The sequence below is a fragment of the Diuraphis noxia genome, unplaced genomic scaffold (assembly GCF_037042655.1).
Source record: "Diuraphis noxia isolate RWA-SAM2 unplaced genomic scaffold, SU_Dnox_SAM2 contig0001, whole genome shotgun sequence".
Classification (NCBI taxonomy): domain Eukaryota; kingdom Metazoa; phylum Arthropoda; class Insecta; order Hemiptera; family Aphididae; genus Diuraphis; species Diuraphis noxia.
The window spans coordinates 56,469,134-56,489,441 of NW_028301711.1; the positions used below are offsets into that span (position 1 = coordinate 56,469,134).

Sequence of the window (20,308 nt, forward strand, 5' to 3'; positions counted from 1 at the left end):
ACATATATATATATATATATATATATATATATATATATATATATATATATATATATATATAGGTATATATATTTTATTTAGGGTATTAAATTATATAACTTATATTTTAAATCTTGATCTCTATTAATTAATTTAGGTGATAAGTGTTAATCAAGCAAACCAGAAGCTCAATTTGTCAATTTGAAATCAAGAGGAGGTTTGACTTACCCAATTGATTTTATTTTTGGATTATTGACTGCTGTAGAAAAATCATTTATAAAGCATTGTAAAGATAATGATGTTTTCTTGTTAACTCTTGATGATTTTTTCAATAACAGTATGTTAATTAATTTTCCTTGTATTCAACATAAGACAGACATATTAACAACTATAATATCTAACTTCATAATCATGCGAATGAGACAATATTCGTTAATAACAAATAAGAATACACCAAAGGTTAATGCAAAAAACAAAAATTTGCCAAACTTGTTCCTACTTAATTTTATATTAATTATTTTTATTTTTTCAAGTGTATTTTTTAATTAATAATATATACATTTTTATTATTTATTAGAAGTTATTACTAAAAAAAATTGTAAACATTACAATTTTGCGTAGTCAGTTAGTAATGAGTACATTATAAATTATAATATTATTTGTGCAGTATATTATTAATATTTATTATTTTGAAAATTTGATTTTTTATGTTTTCTAATTCTAATTATTGTATTTTTATAACACACATATAGATGGCGCTTTTACCTCTAGTTGTACCTTACGGCGGCTTTAGAAACATTTTAGGGCCACTGATAAGGTAGTAGATACCAGTCCATACTATCTTAGTCCGTGCATGGCACTCATAAAAACACAATTGATATTGTAATAATTTTGCAATAGTATTATAAATTATTAATTTATATTATAATTATAGTTAAAAAAGAGTTAATGATATTTATAGTTTAAAAATAGTTTGATGATTAATGACTTGGTTTTTTTTTTTAAATGTGATGTCATTTTAAATACACCAAAAACGTATGCAGTTTTAAAAAATTTTAAAGTTATTCCTGATAATAATATTACTACTGAGGATAGATATTGCAAAATGAAAAGAAAAGCTTTAGATTTTAGCAGTGATGACAATTTAGACAGTGAAGATGAATGGAAACCTAATAATAATCACAAATCATCGGACTCTGAGAAAAATGACAATTATCTATCTGAAAACATTATGACGAAGGAAAGTGAAAATATTGTAGAACAGAAATTTGAAGATATAGAAATTGAAAAAGAACAAGAAATTGAAATTGAAACGGAAGAGGATAAAAATTTAGTGAGGTGGAGACGAGGGCAGCCTGAGAAATGGAAAAGAAATGTTGCTGTAAAAAAAAGAAAACTCTAAAAAACCATTAGCGATAGATTGTTTTAAATGTAAGTTCAAATGTTCGATACATTTTGATGAGGATTATAGAGTTAAATTATGCAGAGAATATTGGTCACTTGATTATGCACAACAAAAAAATTTCATTTTACCTCGTGTATCCCAATATTCTGTTAAACGACATGTTCCTATAACAGGTTCAAGAATCGCTCAACAAACATCTAAAAATTATAAATTTTTGAATAACAATACTCCAATTCATGTTTGCAAACCATTTTTTTAAAAAACCCTTTCTATTAGTCATGGGCCGGTTGATAAAGCTTTTGAAAGTTATAATGAAAAAATCGGAATTCATATTCACACAGACAATAGAGGAAAGAAGGAACCAGTAAATAAAAAAAGCTCTGAAACTATAAATTCAATAAAAAATTTTTTTTAAAAGACCAAACCGGACCAATAAAAAAAAAAATTTTCGATAGAAGACCGGAGACTAGACTACAAACAATTTTTTTATTTAAGACCAATCTATAAAGGTATTAGGCAGGACTGGACCGGACCGGACCGGACTTAATTATTAAAGGCACAAAATTAAATTAAAACTGAAAAAAAAATGTATGACTTAGACAACTACAGACTACAGTATAATAATTAGAACATTTAGAACATAACTACTTACTGTTACTTCCCAATGTTATACCTTATACCACTATTTTAAGCATAACTTGTTTCTCTTGTTAATATTGTAATATTGATTAACATTGTATGTTATTAATGTATATGATTAACATATTGTTATATGCACATTATAATTAATAGATAGAGGACCGAAAACGGCGAAAACTTACAAGTTTATTGTTACTTGACAGACTAAACCACTAAACAGTAAACAATCGTATTCGATATAACATAGGTACCTACCGACTTATATTAATTTCGGTCGCCGTCGAGGCGTCGGTCGTCGACGACACAACGGTTCTGGAAATACCGATAATTTAACTATTTAAGAATTATGTTAATATATTTTACTATTTTAGTTATTAGATATTGCATTTGTATTACGTAATCGTATACTCGTATTGCATATAGAACTAATAGTGAATAATATTGGATACAAGTCTGGGATTTCCCTACTTCGTATATTTTAATTTATATATTAAATTCTAATTAACTAATTTAAAAATATACAAATTCATTTTTTTTTTCTGACAACATTGATTAGATAAAACTAGACCAGACTGGACCAGACCGTGATTCTAAAACTTATACAGAAAAAGACCGATTTAATATTTTTAAATTTTGGACCGATCCGAACCAGACCAATGTGTTAATTACTTAGCCTAACTAAAAAAAACCATGAACATTGAAAATCAGACCGCAATGGACTGGACTTCAATGGCGTTTAATGTAAAAGACTGATTTAGACCGGACCGCGGTCCAGTCCGGTTCAGTCCAGACCGGTCCGAGCAGGACCATGCAGAGCTCTAGTGTGAGCAATATTACTCCTCTGTCAGTATATTTTGTTAATGTATACAAATTAGACAAAAATAGAATATACATAATACATCGAATGATTACAATTAACCCTACCTAATATTGCATGAAATATTTTCTCTTCACCCTTTGAAAATTATGTTTCCAGAATTTTATATTTTGATTATTTTTGATTATTAACTATGACATCAATTTATCGAGCTAAGCTAATTTCTATTGTACAGCGAACTTAGTCATTTATTGTTCGTTTATTTTTATAGAAGAGTAATTAATCATTAATCATTATTAAAAGGTTACAACAGCTATATTACATATTTACATATTGTGTATTTTTAATAGTGAATTTAAAAGTTAGCATTTATGATTTATAAACAATCAAAATTGTTATGAAACAATAATTTAAAGTGTTATGATACCTATGTCTTAATATCATGAGAATACAGAAGCAATACGATACGATTACCTGTAAAATTAATTTTTTCCTTTTGCTTATCTTAATTTTTAGAATCATTAACAAAATTGGTATCGAACTAATTTCTATAAGTTGTTGAAAAGTATTGTCATTTGGTAGTTTCGATTTATACTTTTACAAATACAGCTCATGATATATAACATTACTACATATATCAAAATAAAATCATCTAATATTCTATCGAGTATATAGCTTCAAATTGGGTTAAACACGTTTTTAACCAGTTCGTGTGATAATAATATGTATATGATACTAGCTGATCCCCGTGCACTTCGATCCTCGTTAAAAATACCGACTCTAGATGATTTAAAATGTTTGTTTAATTTGTCGTTTATACCTAGCTAAACAAGGTTTACCGCATCTTAATCTCCATAAAAATGTTAAACAGTCATTTAAAATACAGGACTAAAATTATATTCGATCATAACATTTTATTGCATTTATAACTTTGTAAAGGTGATACAATTTTTAAAATTGGTACCTAATAACAAATTGCTAAATTCTTATTAATCCATACTTAATTGTAAAGGTAACAAATAGCAACCATATAATGAACAAAAACATATTTAATATTATTATAATTATATTTTTTTTATTTTTTTTTAAGGTTTCGACAACAAGGGCTATTAACCTGTGGAACTGTCGGGGAGGGAACTGTTGGTTTTGGTACTCGTGTATGTCTTGGCAGAATTTCGAATGAGCGGAGGTGGGGGCATCTCTTTCCAGACAGCATGCACTCAACGAAAAATATCAATAAATTCAAAAAAAAAATAGATTGATTTAATAAAATATTTATTAATAATGACCCCATAAAGTATTTATTAATTTGATAAAATAATTTTAGTGGATATGGAATTGATAATTATTTGATAAAAATTGTATTATTATGATAAAGATTATTATTACGATACCAAAAAATGTTTTATAAAAATAATAAATAGTTTATACAATCAACATTTATTTTATCATTTCTCAACAAACTAGTAATCGATTGATAAAACTTTTTATTATCATAATAAAATTATTATTATACTGAATAATGATATTTGTCAAAATAACAATTATCGTTTTAAAATTAATAGTGATTTTATTCTATACAATAAAATAATTTATTGATTTAAATATAATAATTTGTTACTTATATAAAATTATTATCAGCCTAATAACTAAAATGAATATTATTCATAATTTACTAAAAAAATATATATATAGGTACTCGTGTTTTAATGATATAAATATCATTTATTCATATAAAGTACATAATCATAAAAAATATATAAGCAAAATATATAATAATACATAAATGATTATAAAACATAATTATTTTAATTTTATATTAATATTATTTAATAATATATAATAAAGATGAAGGAATATGGAATAGAAATGCTATACATATAATATTATAATACATGTTAATATTCTAATTATTGTGTTATTAGTTACAAGCAACATAAAAATATAAATGGTATAAAATATAAATATAATTTTAGATGTAAATAAATAAAGTATAATTAGCCTAGGCTAAGGTAAACAAGTATAATAAATTGTAACAACACACATAAGTAATAACTAATAACCAACAACATTACTTTTTTAATTCGTGCATAATTTGTGTAATAATTGGGTGTGATGTATCAAATTGTGTAGTTAAATTATAAAAAAATTTTTGTATAAACATCCATACAGCAGAAGATTGTAAAGGGTATTGTAAGTTAAATAAATGAATAATTTTGAAACATACATCTATTGCTCTTACTATACAGAAAAATTTATATTTAATAGAATCAAAAAATAAATATATTTGTTCTGGCTTTAATGGTACACCAATTACAACAATAAATGGTTGAATTGGTAAATTTTTATTTTTTAAATTATTAATGTATGATTCTGATTCGGTTATGGTATTGTGAAACGTAATAAAACTATTTTGAGAATCTTTTATAGAATATTTTGTTACGTTTTTTTTTCCATTTTCATCTCTAGTCACTTTTCTTGTTGTAGGGACAAATAAGGAACTAAGTAGATGAAAGATGACTGTGTTTTGACCATCTAAAAAAATATTGTATCATTATATAGTAATAAATATTAACAAGTAGTACATTAGAATATTATACATTTATTCCTTTATGCTATATTTTATTATTACATTGTATTATTGTAAAATATTTTTTGAATGAATTTATAAATTTATAAATAGCAGAAGATTTACGTAAGTAAGTTTATCTATTAAATAAATAGATATGTAAGTGTAAGATCTTAAACATAAACTAATCAAATTAGGTATTCAAACTATACAGAAAAATGTGTATTTACTATTAAAATATATAATATGCTTGCTTTAATAATAATTTTATAAATTTCCATCATAGTAAAATATTTATATTAGTAATCATAATCTCAAATAAAAATGATAAGTTCACATCAGATCGATGTTGGTATAATTAGGAATATCGTGTAATTCGTGAATCGTGGAACGTGGGTAATGGGGTAATACAGTTATTTATATTTAATTTAGAAATATGTCATTAACAGCATTATTAAAATATATAGCTTTAGCTAGATTATTATTATTATTCATGAGTGTATTATTACTATAGTGTCACAATAACAACTACCAATATAAAATAGAAATGGTAATTTGAAGTATTTTTAGAAAATTCATTGCGTTTGACTAAATATTGACACCGCTACATCTGTGTGGGTACTATACCTACTATTGCCATTTGCCGGTTTCAGACTTCTGTCGTCTATAATGCCTTGTTGGTTAGTGTTACTGTGATAGTACTGTTAGTAAGGCTCTATAGTGCTCTAGTGTTAGTGGTGTATTAATTGGTGTACGTATTTTGTGTACCTACATATTTTGTTTGTTTGAATTAATATTTTATGGTAAATTTTTTTAAAATTATCTTTGTATTTTAATATATATTTAAATGTGTCTTTACAAAATGTTTTGATGAACTGGACTGGCCTTTTTATCAAAAGTGTTTTGTGCTGTTTGACCAGTCTTTTAAAAAATATTCTTGGACCAGACTAGGCCTATCTATCTACCTACTTAATATAATATAATATAACATTTTGCTTTATTTTATGTTATAATTATAATATATACTTAAATTACTTTGTGATATGTTATCTGACTCTTGTTTAATTGATTCAATGAGTATTTTTCCATCATGATCCTTAATATTTGAATCTATTATTTTTAATAAATCTTCAGAATATTTTTCGAATTCAGCTATAATATTACTCTTTGTTGTAAATAGCTCATTAAAATCAATATCCATCTAGATGTAGTAAAACAATGATATTAAACAACTTATACTTCAAATAAATTAACTAAATAATTTTAACTTTCATATTTTTTAGGTGGATAAATGATAAATGAACTTGAAATTAGTATTTTTTGGTTTTATACTTACAAGTTTGTACCCTAATGGAATTGTATAATTCTTCCATTCATTTATTATATCTGTAGTTGAATTTGATAAGCTTATTCTCTGTAGTCTATACTGTACAGTAGCTTTCCATTGCTCTTGTAACTCAGGAAAAGAACTGTTACCATATTTGATTAAATCCAACATGTCATTAATATCAGTTTCTGGTGCTAGTTTTAGATAAAAATAAATATTTAACTCATGTTTTTAATTATTTAACAGTTAGGCACATAATTTAGATTTTTAATAAACTGATTGAATTGTAGGTACTAACTGAAAGTAATATTTCTTGATGTGATAATTGTATTTAGTTTTGTTTTTTTAACACTTTTGTCAAGTAAACCACTTGTTTTTAACGACCGCATACAATTATAATATTTTGCATACAATTTACCTCGTGGTGCATTTGTTGGGCCATGACGCATAAAATATGTATCCTAAAATTATATATTAAAATCATATTTCAATCAATACTTTTATAATATTATATAAATACAACAGTTTAAAAATAATTTTTTTTCAATCAATGTTTTAAATGAATGCATCAAGATCATAATATATAAATGCATGAAGCTATCAATAGTAACATATAGGTTACTTAAATATTACATTTATAGGTACCTTTACTTCTGATGAAAACATACAGACGATTTGATCAGCTATGCTATCAGCCAATTTAATAGTCATCGGCATTTTAGAAGAAATTATGTAATGTATTATCATATCTACTAATTTGCATCTAATTGAGTCATTTAATTTTTTATAAACGTTAAAATAATCAAGCACCAATTTCCCATTGGAAGAATCTTTCACTACATTGAATACTTTAATTGTTGATTCAACTGGTGAAGTTTTGGATTTTTGATCTTTTTCAGGTAATATTGTAGTCGGATCTGTTTGTATTTGTAATTGTTGCCATGTAATCAATTCTTTTTCAAATTTTAATTGCACACCCAAAGTATAATTTTTCAACAATTTTTCAATGTGTATTGGTTTCATATACTTTAACACCTCAATGGTAATTGTTTGATCTATAATATACATTACTTTTAATTTTATTTACACAAATCTTTTTTTATTGTATAAGTAGTATATATTTGAAGGGAAATCGGAAGAATGCTGTTAACTCAACAATATTATAGGGTTGAATACCAAAGATTTTTGGGTATTTGCCCATTATCTATAAGTATTTTTAATATTTTAGTTTCACAATTAAATGTATTTTAATTTTAAACACTTAAACAATTATATTTTTAATTATTTATTATAAACATACCTAAACATGTTTCAGTAAGAAAACCTAAATTCCAATTTTCAAATATTGATCTTAGTTGAGTTTTTTCTTCATTAGGTATCACCATAAATGAAGATTGAGTATTCCAATCAGCAATATCCTGTAAAATAATTATTCAAGTAAAATATTTTGCTTCAGTTTTGTTAAATAAAACATAAACAATTCAAATTATTCATACCAGTTGTGTTGGTGATCGGTTTTGTATATTTTCTTCATTAATAACAGGAATTACATTGTCCATATTAGTCAAATTAAAATTTATATCACTATCTTCAAAATCGAATTCAGAATCAATACTATTTTCTGGCCATATAATTTCTTGAGTGGACATATTTAACTGTACTTTTTGCTACTTAGTATTTTAAAAATTAAATTTAAGTAAATATTTTTTTATAATAATATATTTGTTGACAAATTTTTGTTATGTTAATTGTAAAAAATTATAATAAAAAGAAACTTGATATTTAAGTTAATTATACAATTTTAGAATAAACATTTAAAAAAGATTTAAAAAAAAAAACTAATATTAAGGTAATTATACAAGTTTAGTATACACATTTGTGAAAGTTAACTATATTATAGCTACCTACATAACTATTCAAAAAATTCTTTTAATCGTACAAATATTTGTCCATTTGATATTTTAATTATATTCAAGGGTGGACCACTGAATGCATCAATATTGTTTATCGATAGTTCATCATATATTTGTGGCTCATTAGGTATTTCGTAAGCCAGATAATGTTCATTTAAATTATTTAATAAATACTTTTTAGCTAATATCATAATTTTATTATTTTTGATTACTAAAAGAACAGCACTTATTTCAAAAATAAAATGTTGATTAGCACCCTGAATTGGCTGAATTAAATATAAATTTTCTTTATACGTTGTGCCACGATAATGTATTTCTTTGTATATTTTATATTGAACTATCTGCAAATTAGTTCTGTTAAATATTATATTTTGTTCTGTTTCATTTATAGTGATCTCATTTTTATCAAAAAAAATTAGTTCAGACTTTGGACTTTTCATAAGAAAATAAGAATATTTTAATTGGAATTTTTTAGCTAATGTTAATGTTATATTTTTTCGAGATGATGTAACTCGTGCATATGTTTTCATCTCCTTATGTTTCCCTTCAAATCGAAAACACCAAAATTGTCTTGGAGGACCAGATTGTCGTATAACTGTTGGATAATGTACTAGTAAGTGGTGTTTTGGTTTAAGGGTATCATTAAATAATTTAACATAATTATCATTGTTTATTTTTATTAATTGTTGAAGTTGTAAAACTTTATTTTCAGTAAAAGAGTAGGCTAATAGCAAATCAATTAGTTTTAGAAAATTTATAAAGAATATCCATACTTCATCGTCTAGGGGTATTAGATCTCCTATCATTAATGAAAAGTAATGAATAAATGTCCACATTTCACGAGCAGACATTTTTAATCGAAATTTTTTTAAGTGTACATCGAGTATTGGTGGTGAACAATTTCCAATTTCTAATGACCCATAATTAAATGTACTCTTTCTATTATTAAGTTCTTTTAAAGTGAATAATTGTATTGTTTCTATATAGTAATTAATTATGTGACAAATATTATAATGACAAACTCCTTCGAATAAATCATGCATAATATCAACACTATAATTTTTAGTTACATGAAAATTAGTTATATTATTTAGAATGGATTCTTGATAAATACCAGTTTGTCTAAAATCAGATTGTAATATATCTAATGAATAATTTTCATTTGTACGCATTAAAGTACTATCCTCGGTTGTCATTGATTGGGTTATTGATTTATGAGCTTTACAAAAACGGCAAAAATAGTTAGCTGAAAACGATTTGCTAAATTCTAAAATTGTATTCACACCTAAATTATCACCTAATACTAATCCAAGTCCAAAATAAATTTGAAAAATTCCACTTTTAGTTTTAATTTGTATGCCCTCTTTTTCTAAGTAATTAATTTCATCTATGAGATTTTTCAAACATACGTCATTTCCAAATTCTTTGAAATCTTTTGATTTTATTAATGACGCTAAGAATATATGAGATAACAAAGAATTATTTTCATTCAATGGGAAATTATAGTATATTGCTGATATTGATTGGTAATTAGCATGGGAACCTAATGGGTTGTTAATTTCTAGATCATCAATATACAAAAAAAAAGGAAATGTAAGTTTTTGATTGTTTTGAGATATTTTATTTTTCCATAAATCACATTGAATAAAATTGGAAATAGTGTTTAAATTATTTTGGTTTAAAGCTATAGTTTTTTCATGCATATTTTTAAAATTGTCACCGTGTTCAAAAAACTTTCGAAACTGAAATCTCAATGGTAATAACACCCCCTTTGTAATTGCTTCGTCATAAGTTACTATACCATCATGTTGGACCACACGAACCTCATTGTTAATAGTTAATTGTTTCAAATTATCTAAATAATCATTTTGCATCAACCACTTATTCAAATTATATTTATTACTGCAGTGAATAAACGGATCTGATAAAAGTTCAGAAAAAGTATGAAATTTACCTTTTATTATTGGTTCTTGAATATTAATTTGAATTATTTCACTAAGCATAAGGGACATTGGTTTTAGTATTTTTTCTTTAAGTTCACTTTGAATTATAATAATGTCTTTAAAATTAAAATTGTTGTTGTTGTGTAAACCCATTACAAAATTAATAGCTAGTTTATAAATATTATTAATAGATTCATTATAATTAAAATCATTTTCTATTATTTCTTGTTCAGAATTATTTTCAATATCTACAATGTCCACAGGGTTTTGAACATCATTATTACTGGTAAACTGTTCCAATAAGCATTGAGAACTTGATGAGGGATTAGTAATAGAAATTGTATTTTGTTTTTCATGCTTATTATTAACATGTCTTTTAAATTTTGCTAATGATGAAAAAATATGTGAACAAGGACTTTCACAGCATTCATAAGTACTATAAGGAGTTAATGAATGAAACACTTTAAAATGTACAACAAGAGAGGAGAGATTTTTGACATTAATTTTACAAATAAAACAAATCATTTTCCTTGTAGATAAATGTATATTTGGTAGTATTTTATATTAAACTTGTATGTATACCTTGTAATTAGTAAAAAAAAATTGTTATTGTGGTATAAAATTGCTTAACTATATTATTTTAATTTGTATAACAATTTAGTTAAAGAAAAATTAGTTTTGTATTTTTAAATGTGTATAATTTAAAACTTATACTATATATTGGCTGAAAGCTAAATAAAATAAAAATGCATTCTTACAAAATGATGTCACTATGACCTATGTTTCTAAAAATAAAATAATAAGGTACTTACCTAGTGACTATAGTAAGTTGAAGCGTTGAAATAATGTATATTTTAAAACAAATAATAATCTATTAACTAAACAAAATTGTCAAATAACAAAAAACAGTTTGAGCTCTCGAAGATGCGAATTTTCGAGTTGTAAGCGTTGTGAGTTGTGACAAATGACAGTGGCAAAATATTGTTAGTAGGTATTAAGTAATAATCATTGCTAATAATTTTCTTTGTGCTCACGGTACAATGTACTGCTTTTATAAGAAAATTTAAAAATGGGAAAATCGTATTAGATTCTTTGAAATTCAAATATAGGACTAATGACTATAGGTATACAAACGTGTTAATATGTTGCGTATATATAGGTGGATCATCGTGTTTCCTTATTTTTCTGTACAGTTACTATTCAAAAACTGGAAAACACAATGACTCACTAACTCACTCTGTATAATACTAATTACTCAATGTAATCAGTGTCGCGAGAACCGGCGGTTGAAATACGCAAAATTTGGACATTCTAAGATTTTTAGTATAAAATATTTTGTCAATTTTACAAACGATTTATTCGTTCAATAAACAATTTAATCAAATTACTGAAAACAAAATTATCATTTTAATAAATCAAATTTATAAAATCAACAAAACGTATATTTCTCTATTTATTAATTTAATAAAATTTCTATTGACATAATATTTTTTTTTATTACCTTGACAATTTATTTTTTCTTATTAATAAAGGTGGTTTATTGAAGATTGATAAATATAATTTATTAAAATTGATCGTTATTTTTCGTTGAGTGTGAACTGCCCGGAAAGCGATACCACCTATGACTGGGATTCAAACCGGCAACAGTGCGCGTCGCAACCGACACCTTAATCCGCCCGGCCATTACACCCCTATTATATTTATTATTTCTATAAAAAATTTCAAATTTGCAATAAAAAATTTAAGGGCCACTTATTAAGACGAAATGTAACCTATAGATTCATGGGATTGTGTAGCTTTCTGATGGGAAAAAAAATTCAAAAATCAAATTCAAAGAATTGTTGAATCGCACTACTGCCGTTCAAATACAAAACGGCAGTATTTAGACCCAACTCTTTCAATTTGAAATGAACCTGTATCTTTAACCACCTACCGCACTATATTTTCCGAAAATTATAATTTGGATTTTTTTAAACCTAAAAAAGAGATAAATTAGTTTGTTTCATTACTTTGTTATACACAAAAGTATAAAAATGTATTATTTTTATTATTTATTTTAAAGCAGTATGTAATATCATTTATTTCTATACACAAAAGTTTCTGTGATGGCAATATTGTTAAGTTTATTCAGTTTATTATAAAGTAGTTTTATTTCATTACTTAGTTATACTCGCAAGTATAAAAAAAAATGTATATTATTTATTATAAAGTATTATGTTTCATTTATTCCTATAGGTATACAAAAGTTTCTGTGATACAATAATATTATTATATTATTACAATTATTATGTTTTTTTTTATTGATTCAAAATATAAATAATTTGTTGTTTTGTTTTCTAATAAAATAATTATATTTTTAGTTTCCACATTTTTTGACCAAGTGATTTGAGTAAGTCAGTTAGCCATTTCTTAATTTGATCAAGTGATTAAAAAGTCAGTTTGTCATTTATTCATCTATCCTTTTTTATGTTTCACAAGGTATTCTGCTAGTTATTTTAAAATATAAAATTGGATAATTCAAGGTTTAATTTCTTTACGGTTTTAAGGATTTTTTAAGACTATCATTATTAAAATCGAACGAGTTTGTGAATTTCCAGACCATTATGAATATTCAATTGTGCTTTCCCAACAAAGTTCAAATTTCATTTAGACACTTTTTGCACGACGGCGACGAATTTTTATAGTATAATATATTATAGTCTATAATATTACATTCCATTATTACTATTTTTGGTTTATACATATTTTATTTATGCAGTTATATTCTTTTTATTATTTCATTCTTCCTTTCTTTTCTTCGTTTGATACTCAACCTATCACTCCTCCTAAGTAACGGTCTTTTCTTATAATCAAGCATTTTTCTTAGATCCATTAGCCAATTTATACATAAGCACTTTAATTCGCAACAGGTTTCATTTATTCCTACTTCCCCCTTCGTACACTCCCACAACTGATGTGCGATTGCTATAGTCATACGTCCTAATTCAGTCCTGCTAAATAGTTCGTCAATACTCTGATTTGCTTCTCTTAAATGTTTAGCTAAACACCTTGACAATTGATCTTGTTCTATTTTATTCTGGACCTCGTGCTCTCTTTTAATTACCACCATCATCTTCGAACATAAAATCTCTTTCTCTTATCCTAACATAAAATTTATCTTATCTAATAATTTTTACCAGTATACAAGTAATTATTGCACAACGGCGCACGAATACTCTATTTTTTAAACAATATGTTTTTAAGAAAACACACACAAAAAAAACACATAACAAAATATTATAATATAAAAATATATAAAGGAAAGATATCGCACCGGGCGTCCGGCTATACCACACACAACGGGTCGTCGAGACGAACTGACTGACTATAGTACGGCCAGCCCCGCCCGGCCCAGGCCAGCGAAAAATGAGCCGCGATACCAACGCTCTGGGTGGCCGAATTTCGTTAGGGCTTCTAAAACTATTTGCCGCGTAAATTAATTTCAAACATGTTGTTATATAGCGCGCCAATAGCTTCAAACGGAGAACCCCTGATTACACTAAAATGCACCACTAGTAACGTTGCCGTTGCAGCTCATTTTTCGCTGGCCGTACTATAGGAACTACAACTCTTATTATAACCTATTATCATAATATAATTATTTATCACATATCATTATTTTATTTATTACTACACTATGTTGACAATATTTCGTTTTATTTAGTTTACCTATATATTATTACCATTTATTATATTATTACAAAATGTGGTAAATACACGATTATTAAGAAGTTCTTTATAATCATGGGTAAATACTATAAATTTATCGTTATCATTGGAAAACGATTTGTGTATACAAATAAATTCATAATTAACAAATTTTAAATTGTCTATAGGTACCCAATTTTAATTAAAAAATTTAGATTAACTTTCAGACTTTCAGTTCCTTCTACAGTAGTTTTGGCTACGTCTAGTCAAACTTGTACACCAGCATCTCTGACCAAATCATCAGGTGTGTTTTATTTTTTTTTTCATATATTAACATATTGTACATTATTTAATTTCAATTTTGACAATACGGTGTACATTCCTTATTGCTTCGCAACTTCAACCAAGATCCAATCGAAAATTTCTTTGGTGCGATCCGAAGTCTTGGTCATCGTTCCAATAATCCATCAACTCGGGGGGTTTACTTCAGCATACAAAACTTTGATGCAGGCTTTATTGTAACATGCAGTAGGACACTAATTGTGCATTAGGAAATATAAAATGTGCAGTTGGCTAAGCGAATATGTGCACTTGAGAAATACAACAAAAATTAGTTTTCCAAAATTATTTAAATTTTGCATGATGTGTTATCGTATATTTATATTATTTTACTACGTGGTACATGAAATACTGAAATCAGTCACGCCCGATAACAAATGACGACTACGCGCTTGCTATCGACGTCGAACGTGTTAAAAATAGATAATGACAGCAGGCGCGTCCAGTTTTACCATAATATCACATTATCACCGATCGTTGCCGATTATCTACCACTTAACATTTTATTTCTTGAAACTGTACGTATGTATACCATACATGTTTTTATTTGTTTAATATTCATTTACTTTACATTATTCACGGGCTTGTCATCGTCGGATCGTCATCAAGGTAAAATTATTAATTGATATTAATAAATAGATTTTTTTTTTTTGTAGTTCTAGTATCAAAAAAATAAAAACGATATTTCACATCTAAAATTGTCATTTTAGTGTTGTGAAAATTTCGTTCCTTCGTTAATACTGTAGCCTTCTCGGTTCTTTCCCGCGCCAAAATAGTTGTTGTTATATTTTACGTTTGAAAGACAGAGACAACATAATATACAGGTGTAGCGTCCTCTTAAGTAAATATAAATTTAGAAAACAAAGGTTGACGGCTCGTGTACAAATGACTACGTGAATGGTGCATTATTGCATTAACAGAAATTGGTATCGAATTCACCAACTTGTATATTTTATTAGATACTTTTAATTGAAATTCACTTGTCTTTATCTTTTGAACAATTATTTTCTACATATTTAAATTCTTTGTTTAGGTTATTCATATTTTATAATATAAATAATAAGTATGACATCAAATTGTTTGAATAATTGGTTAGTGAAACCGAAAATGGCACCTTCCACATCTTTGGATTCATCATCTGCTTTATCAGAATCAATAACATCTCATAATACTAACACAAAAACTTCTTCATCAGAAAGTCATGTAACAATCACAGAAACTACAACAACCACCACAACTTCTCGTGATTTTTCTTCATCGATTGAATCAACCCAAAATAGTTTTTCAAATCTCTCTATGATTATGACCGAAAAGCCTAAACTTTCCAAAACATTTGATCATATGCACAGAGGAGGTAAACATTTTGTTAGATGTATAATATGTCACAAATTCTCAGAACTTGTCAAAATGTATTCTAAAAAAACTCAAGTTCCAAAGATCTGTCAGGACTGAGGTGCCCAGTATAGAACTGTAACTATTGATGAGCATCTTAAACAGGATTACCACAACGAATGCTTAAAAGCATTCAAAATAAGCAAAATGTCAGTACCTGAAGTTGCGAAATCAACTACTTTTGGCCAAATGGTAATCAAATCGAAAGAAAAACTTGCCAATAGAATAGGATCTTTAATGATTCATGTATATGGTGATGCGAAAAAATTAACTTTAAGTGCTCATACTTATCCAATGAGAGTAATAACTGGTGAACTATCTTCATCATTCAAGTTTAATCATATTAATGAAGAAAACAATTTTGATACTTACGATTTTCAATACTTGACTCCTGCCACTCATAAAGATTTATTAAAAACTATAGTTACAAGTTATAGGAAACAGTTTTCTTTGAAACTAATGAAAGATGTTTTGACTAAATCATTGAGATATGATGGTTCAGTGGATAGATCTCAAATAGACAAAATATATGTATTAATAAAAGTTATTGACAAGACTAGAAAAGAAGATCAATTTTTTCTCGGTGCTGGACTAGTTTCTAAGCGTGGAGCTCAAGGAATCTTAGACGCAATTGAAGTCGCATCTATTAACACAATTGGTGCCGAAGCGACTAAGCGACTGATTATGTTTTTAAACATATTTCATCGATCGTGACGGATGGAGCTTCTGTAAATACTGGCGAACGAGGAGGACTTTGGACATTATTTAAACAAAAATATAGATCATTGGATGAAAATAGTATTCCATTAATTACAATTTGGTGTGCTGCTCATAGATCCAACTTAGCATGGAAATATACAAGTAATTCAGTTTCCGAAGAACAGCATTTAGTTTTAACATTAACAGGTTTATCTACATTTTTCCATACATCAGCTCTCCGATCAAGAGAACTTGAGAATATTGCCAAAGTAAACGATTGCAAGCTCTTAAGAATCCCAAAAATTTTCCAAGTACGCTGAATTTTCGTTTTCCCTTGTGAACTCTGTTCTTGTATCTTTGCATGCTCTTGTTCTATTTTTTCAAACCTCTTAAGAAAAAGAATCAAAAGGTTTTTTTAAATTTTTGACCAACATTGATAATTTGCGTTTATTATGCTTTTTAGCAGATACACTACTAATTTTCAGTCGATACCAACAAAAAATACAAAGTGATTTTATAACTATCTTAGATTTGACAAAAGAGACAGAGTTTGTTGTTAAACGGCTTCGAACATTATATACAAATAATTTACTTGGTGGATGGGTGAATTCGCTTGAATCTCAATTGAAAGAAAATAAATTAAAAGGTATTCAGTTAAGTGGTGCTGATACCCTTAAGAAGAGAAGAACCCAACATCATTTATTTGTTACAGATTAACGAAATGTCACTTCTGTTTTTAATGAATTAGTGAAGAGTTTAGCCAATTTTTTATTATACCGAATTGACCTTAATGCCGAATTAGCAAAAGTTCTTAAGCCATTTATTAGTTTAGGCCCATTGACACAAGACCAATTAAAAAAAGTACATAAGTTAATTGGGAGGGATTTAGACTTATCAAATTTTGTGCTCGAATATGAAGAAATTCAAGAAGTTAGTAATATTGACAACCTACGTAAAATGTCTATGGCCTCATTGGCCTATTTTTTTGAACATCTTTCTAAATCTGGATCATTTAACACCATGTTGAGTCGGAGAATGAATATTTATTTGTTCATTTCAACATGCCACATTTATCCTTATGGGACCCAAGAGCTGCAGTTTTATCGTGGACTAATGAAACATGTCGCCGAGTAAAAGAGACTCCTAAGGCACGCGAACAAAGTTGGTTCAATGGAGTGTTCGCAGAAGCATCTCAAACTCAAGGTCTAAAAAGGGATTTACAAGATATAGATATTGAGAATAATACAGCGGAAAAGCATTCCAAAAACAGATTATTTTAAAAAACAATTTTCATCCATAAATATATTTAAAAATATTATTATTATTATGTTTAATAACTAATTGTATACTAAATAATTCATTATAAAATTAGTTTGATAATTTTTCGTGTAAAATTTTTTTTTGTAATTTAAATATAGTATTTAGTGTGGAGCCCCCACTTATTACTGTAACATATATTTTATTTGTGCAGTTGGAAAAAATTCTTACAATAAAGCCTGCTTTGATGTTAAGGTTAGGTTAGGTTCGGTTAGGCTCGGTTGGAAGCAATTGTGAAGAAGACTTCTCAGAAGATGCTCTAGCTTCATGTAATTTACTGTTTTCTTATCTAAATAATGATGGTACAAAAAACATATATCATGAACCTAGAGTTGCTGATGGGTCAGTAAAACATAAGTCTGTGTGTACACCTGAGCTATCATACTTAAAGTTTCAAACCCAAAATTAATTTTATCAAACGTCAAAATTAAACACAATTCTATTTAAAAATTGTAAGACATGTATAGGTCAGATTTGTACTAATAACATTGGTAAATCTCATGATATCACGATAGTAAGAGAATACACTGAACAACACCTCAAGTATCCAAATATTAGTTTTTGTCGTTTAATACAAGGTATAACTGATCTTATCTTTTTACAACTTCCTTCAATTTGTCATCAGTTAGATTATAAGTTAGTTTTAATTTCTAAAATTCGAGAACAATTTAATCTACACATAATATACTGTCCAATTCACTCTGAACATTTCGAAACCTAAATTTTAAATTTCTCCATTAAATCATTAACAAACCACTGGTGTGTGGAATTCAATCGTATATTAAATGGTAAAAAAAAATTAAAAAAATGTAACGAAAAAGACAACATTAAAATAGCGGCAGCCAATAGGTATAATAAATTCTCAAAGTTTATAAAATAAACAATATTTTAATTTGCATAAACTAAATATTAAATTATATTTTTATTATATTTTATATTTTAAGGGGATTTGATTTGTGGTGTTGCTGTATTTGTCTACTGCACATGAAACAAAGGAATTTAGACCTATTTTTTGCCAAAAGTACCGGTTGATTAGCAAAACTATAAGAATTCCGAAAACTGATTTGAATTAGTCATTAAGTCTACTTGAGATCAAGTTCCCCACATTTTTGATTTTTTGGTTTTTACTGTTCCAAAAATAAACTGCTATAGGTAATACTTAAATTATTGTCATATTTCAATATCTTTGTAACAGTTAAAATAAAAAGAAGTGAAAGTCGATGTCTAGTGAACTTAACGACTAATTCAAATCTGTTTTCAGAATTCTTATAGCTTTGTTAATCAACAGGTACATTCGGCAAAAAACAAAATAAATTTCTATGTTTTACGTGCGTTAGACAAAGATAACATCACGCATATTTTAAAGCATGCTGTTAAATATAACAATAGTACAATGAAATGTTTTATTTTAAGAAAAAAAAAATAACTAAAGACTTAATTACTATATTAATTTTTTCTGTCATTTAATTTAGAATGTTTAATAATATTTAAATTTTCAAGTATTATTCTTGTTTATATTATAATAATTTATATTTTATTGATTATTTTTTTTTTTATAATATTAATTATTATTATTTATATTATTTATAATATGCTGTTAAATATTACAATAGTACAATGAAATGTTTTGTTTTAATTTCTGTTATTTCTCAAACATAAATAATCGGTAAAGAAAAAAAGAATTTCAATTGATAAATTCAAAAAAAAACGGGAATGTATTCTGGCAGCCGCCGCCCTGTCGCCGCTGCAGTTCCTACATCAGACACCGGAAGCGCTGTTTTTCAATGCCTCAATTTTTAACACGGCAGTTCCCTATCTAATATCAGTAATATCTATTTAATATACTTATCTATGGTCTACACTACGCAACCTCCGTAAGCGCTGTACAGTACCAAGGTTAATATAAATAGAAGGTTCGCTTTTGATTGATTGAATTGCGTGTGACGTCAAAATAGTACACATCTTTTTATCTTATATCCTCGATTATATAAAACTCGGGGTCCCGAACTCCCGAGTCGAGGTTTTAGTTGTTACTTCATTTTTTATGTTTAAAACACTACCTATCTTGTAAATAATTTATTTTAAACATGTTTAATACATAAATTTAAAACATATTTTGTTTTAAATGTTTTGTTAATCGTTCAAACGAATAAAACATGTTTGAAACAACGTAAAATTCAAGTGAATATTGTATTATTTTTTTAAATATTCTGTTTAAAACTCAAACAATTTGTTTGTTTAAAACATCGTTTTGAACAGAAAAATCAGTTTAAAACCAAAAA

At 26.6% G+C, this 20,308-nt stretch overlaps 1 protein-coding gene across 1 annotated transcript; it reads right to left on the reverse strand.

Annotated features, from left to right (window-relative positions):
- Nucleotides 1-4,766: 4,766 nt before the first annotated feature.
- LOC107172788 (uncharacterized) lies at nucleotides 4,767-8,517 on the reverse strand. The gene is made up of 7 exons (XM_089216100.1): nucleotides 8,233-8,517; nucleotides 8,037-8,154; nucleotides 7,382-7,791; nucleotides 7,035-7,197; nucleotides 6,746-6,930; nucleotides 6,445-6,610; nucleotides 4,767-5,375 (listed from the first exon to the last, which is right to left on the reverse strand). Exons 1-7 carry the CDS (start codon nucleotides 8,383-8,385, stop codon nucleotides 4,912-4,914), a joined length of 1,659 nt encoding a protein of 552 aa, XP_089072226.1. The 5' UTR covers nucleotides 8,386-8,517; the 3' UTR covers nucleotides 4,767-4,911.
- Nucleotides 8,518-20,308: the final 11,791 nt, after the last annotated feature.

Coding starts and splice junctions, on each gene's coding strand:
- LOC107172788 (XM_089216100.1), bottom strand. CDS start 8,385: ATGTCCACTCAAGAAATTATATGGCCAGAAAATAGTATTGATTCTGAA. Junction 8,155..8,232: donor ACCGATCACCAACACAACTG/GTATGAATAATT, acceptor ATTATTTTACAG/GATATTGCTGATTGGAATAC. Junction 7,198..7,381: donor TGTTTTCATCAGAAGTAAAG/GTACCTATAAAT, acceptor ATATAATTTTAG/GATACATATTTTATGCGTCA.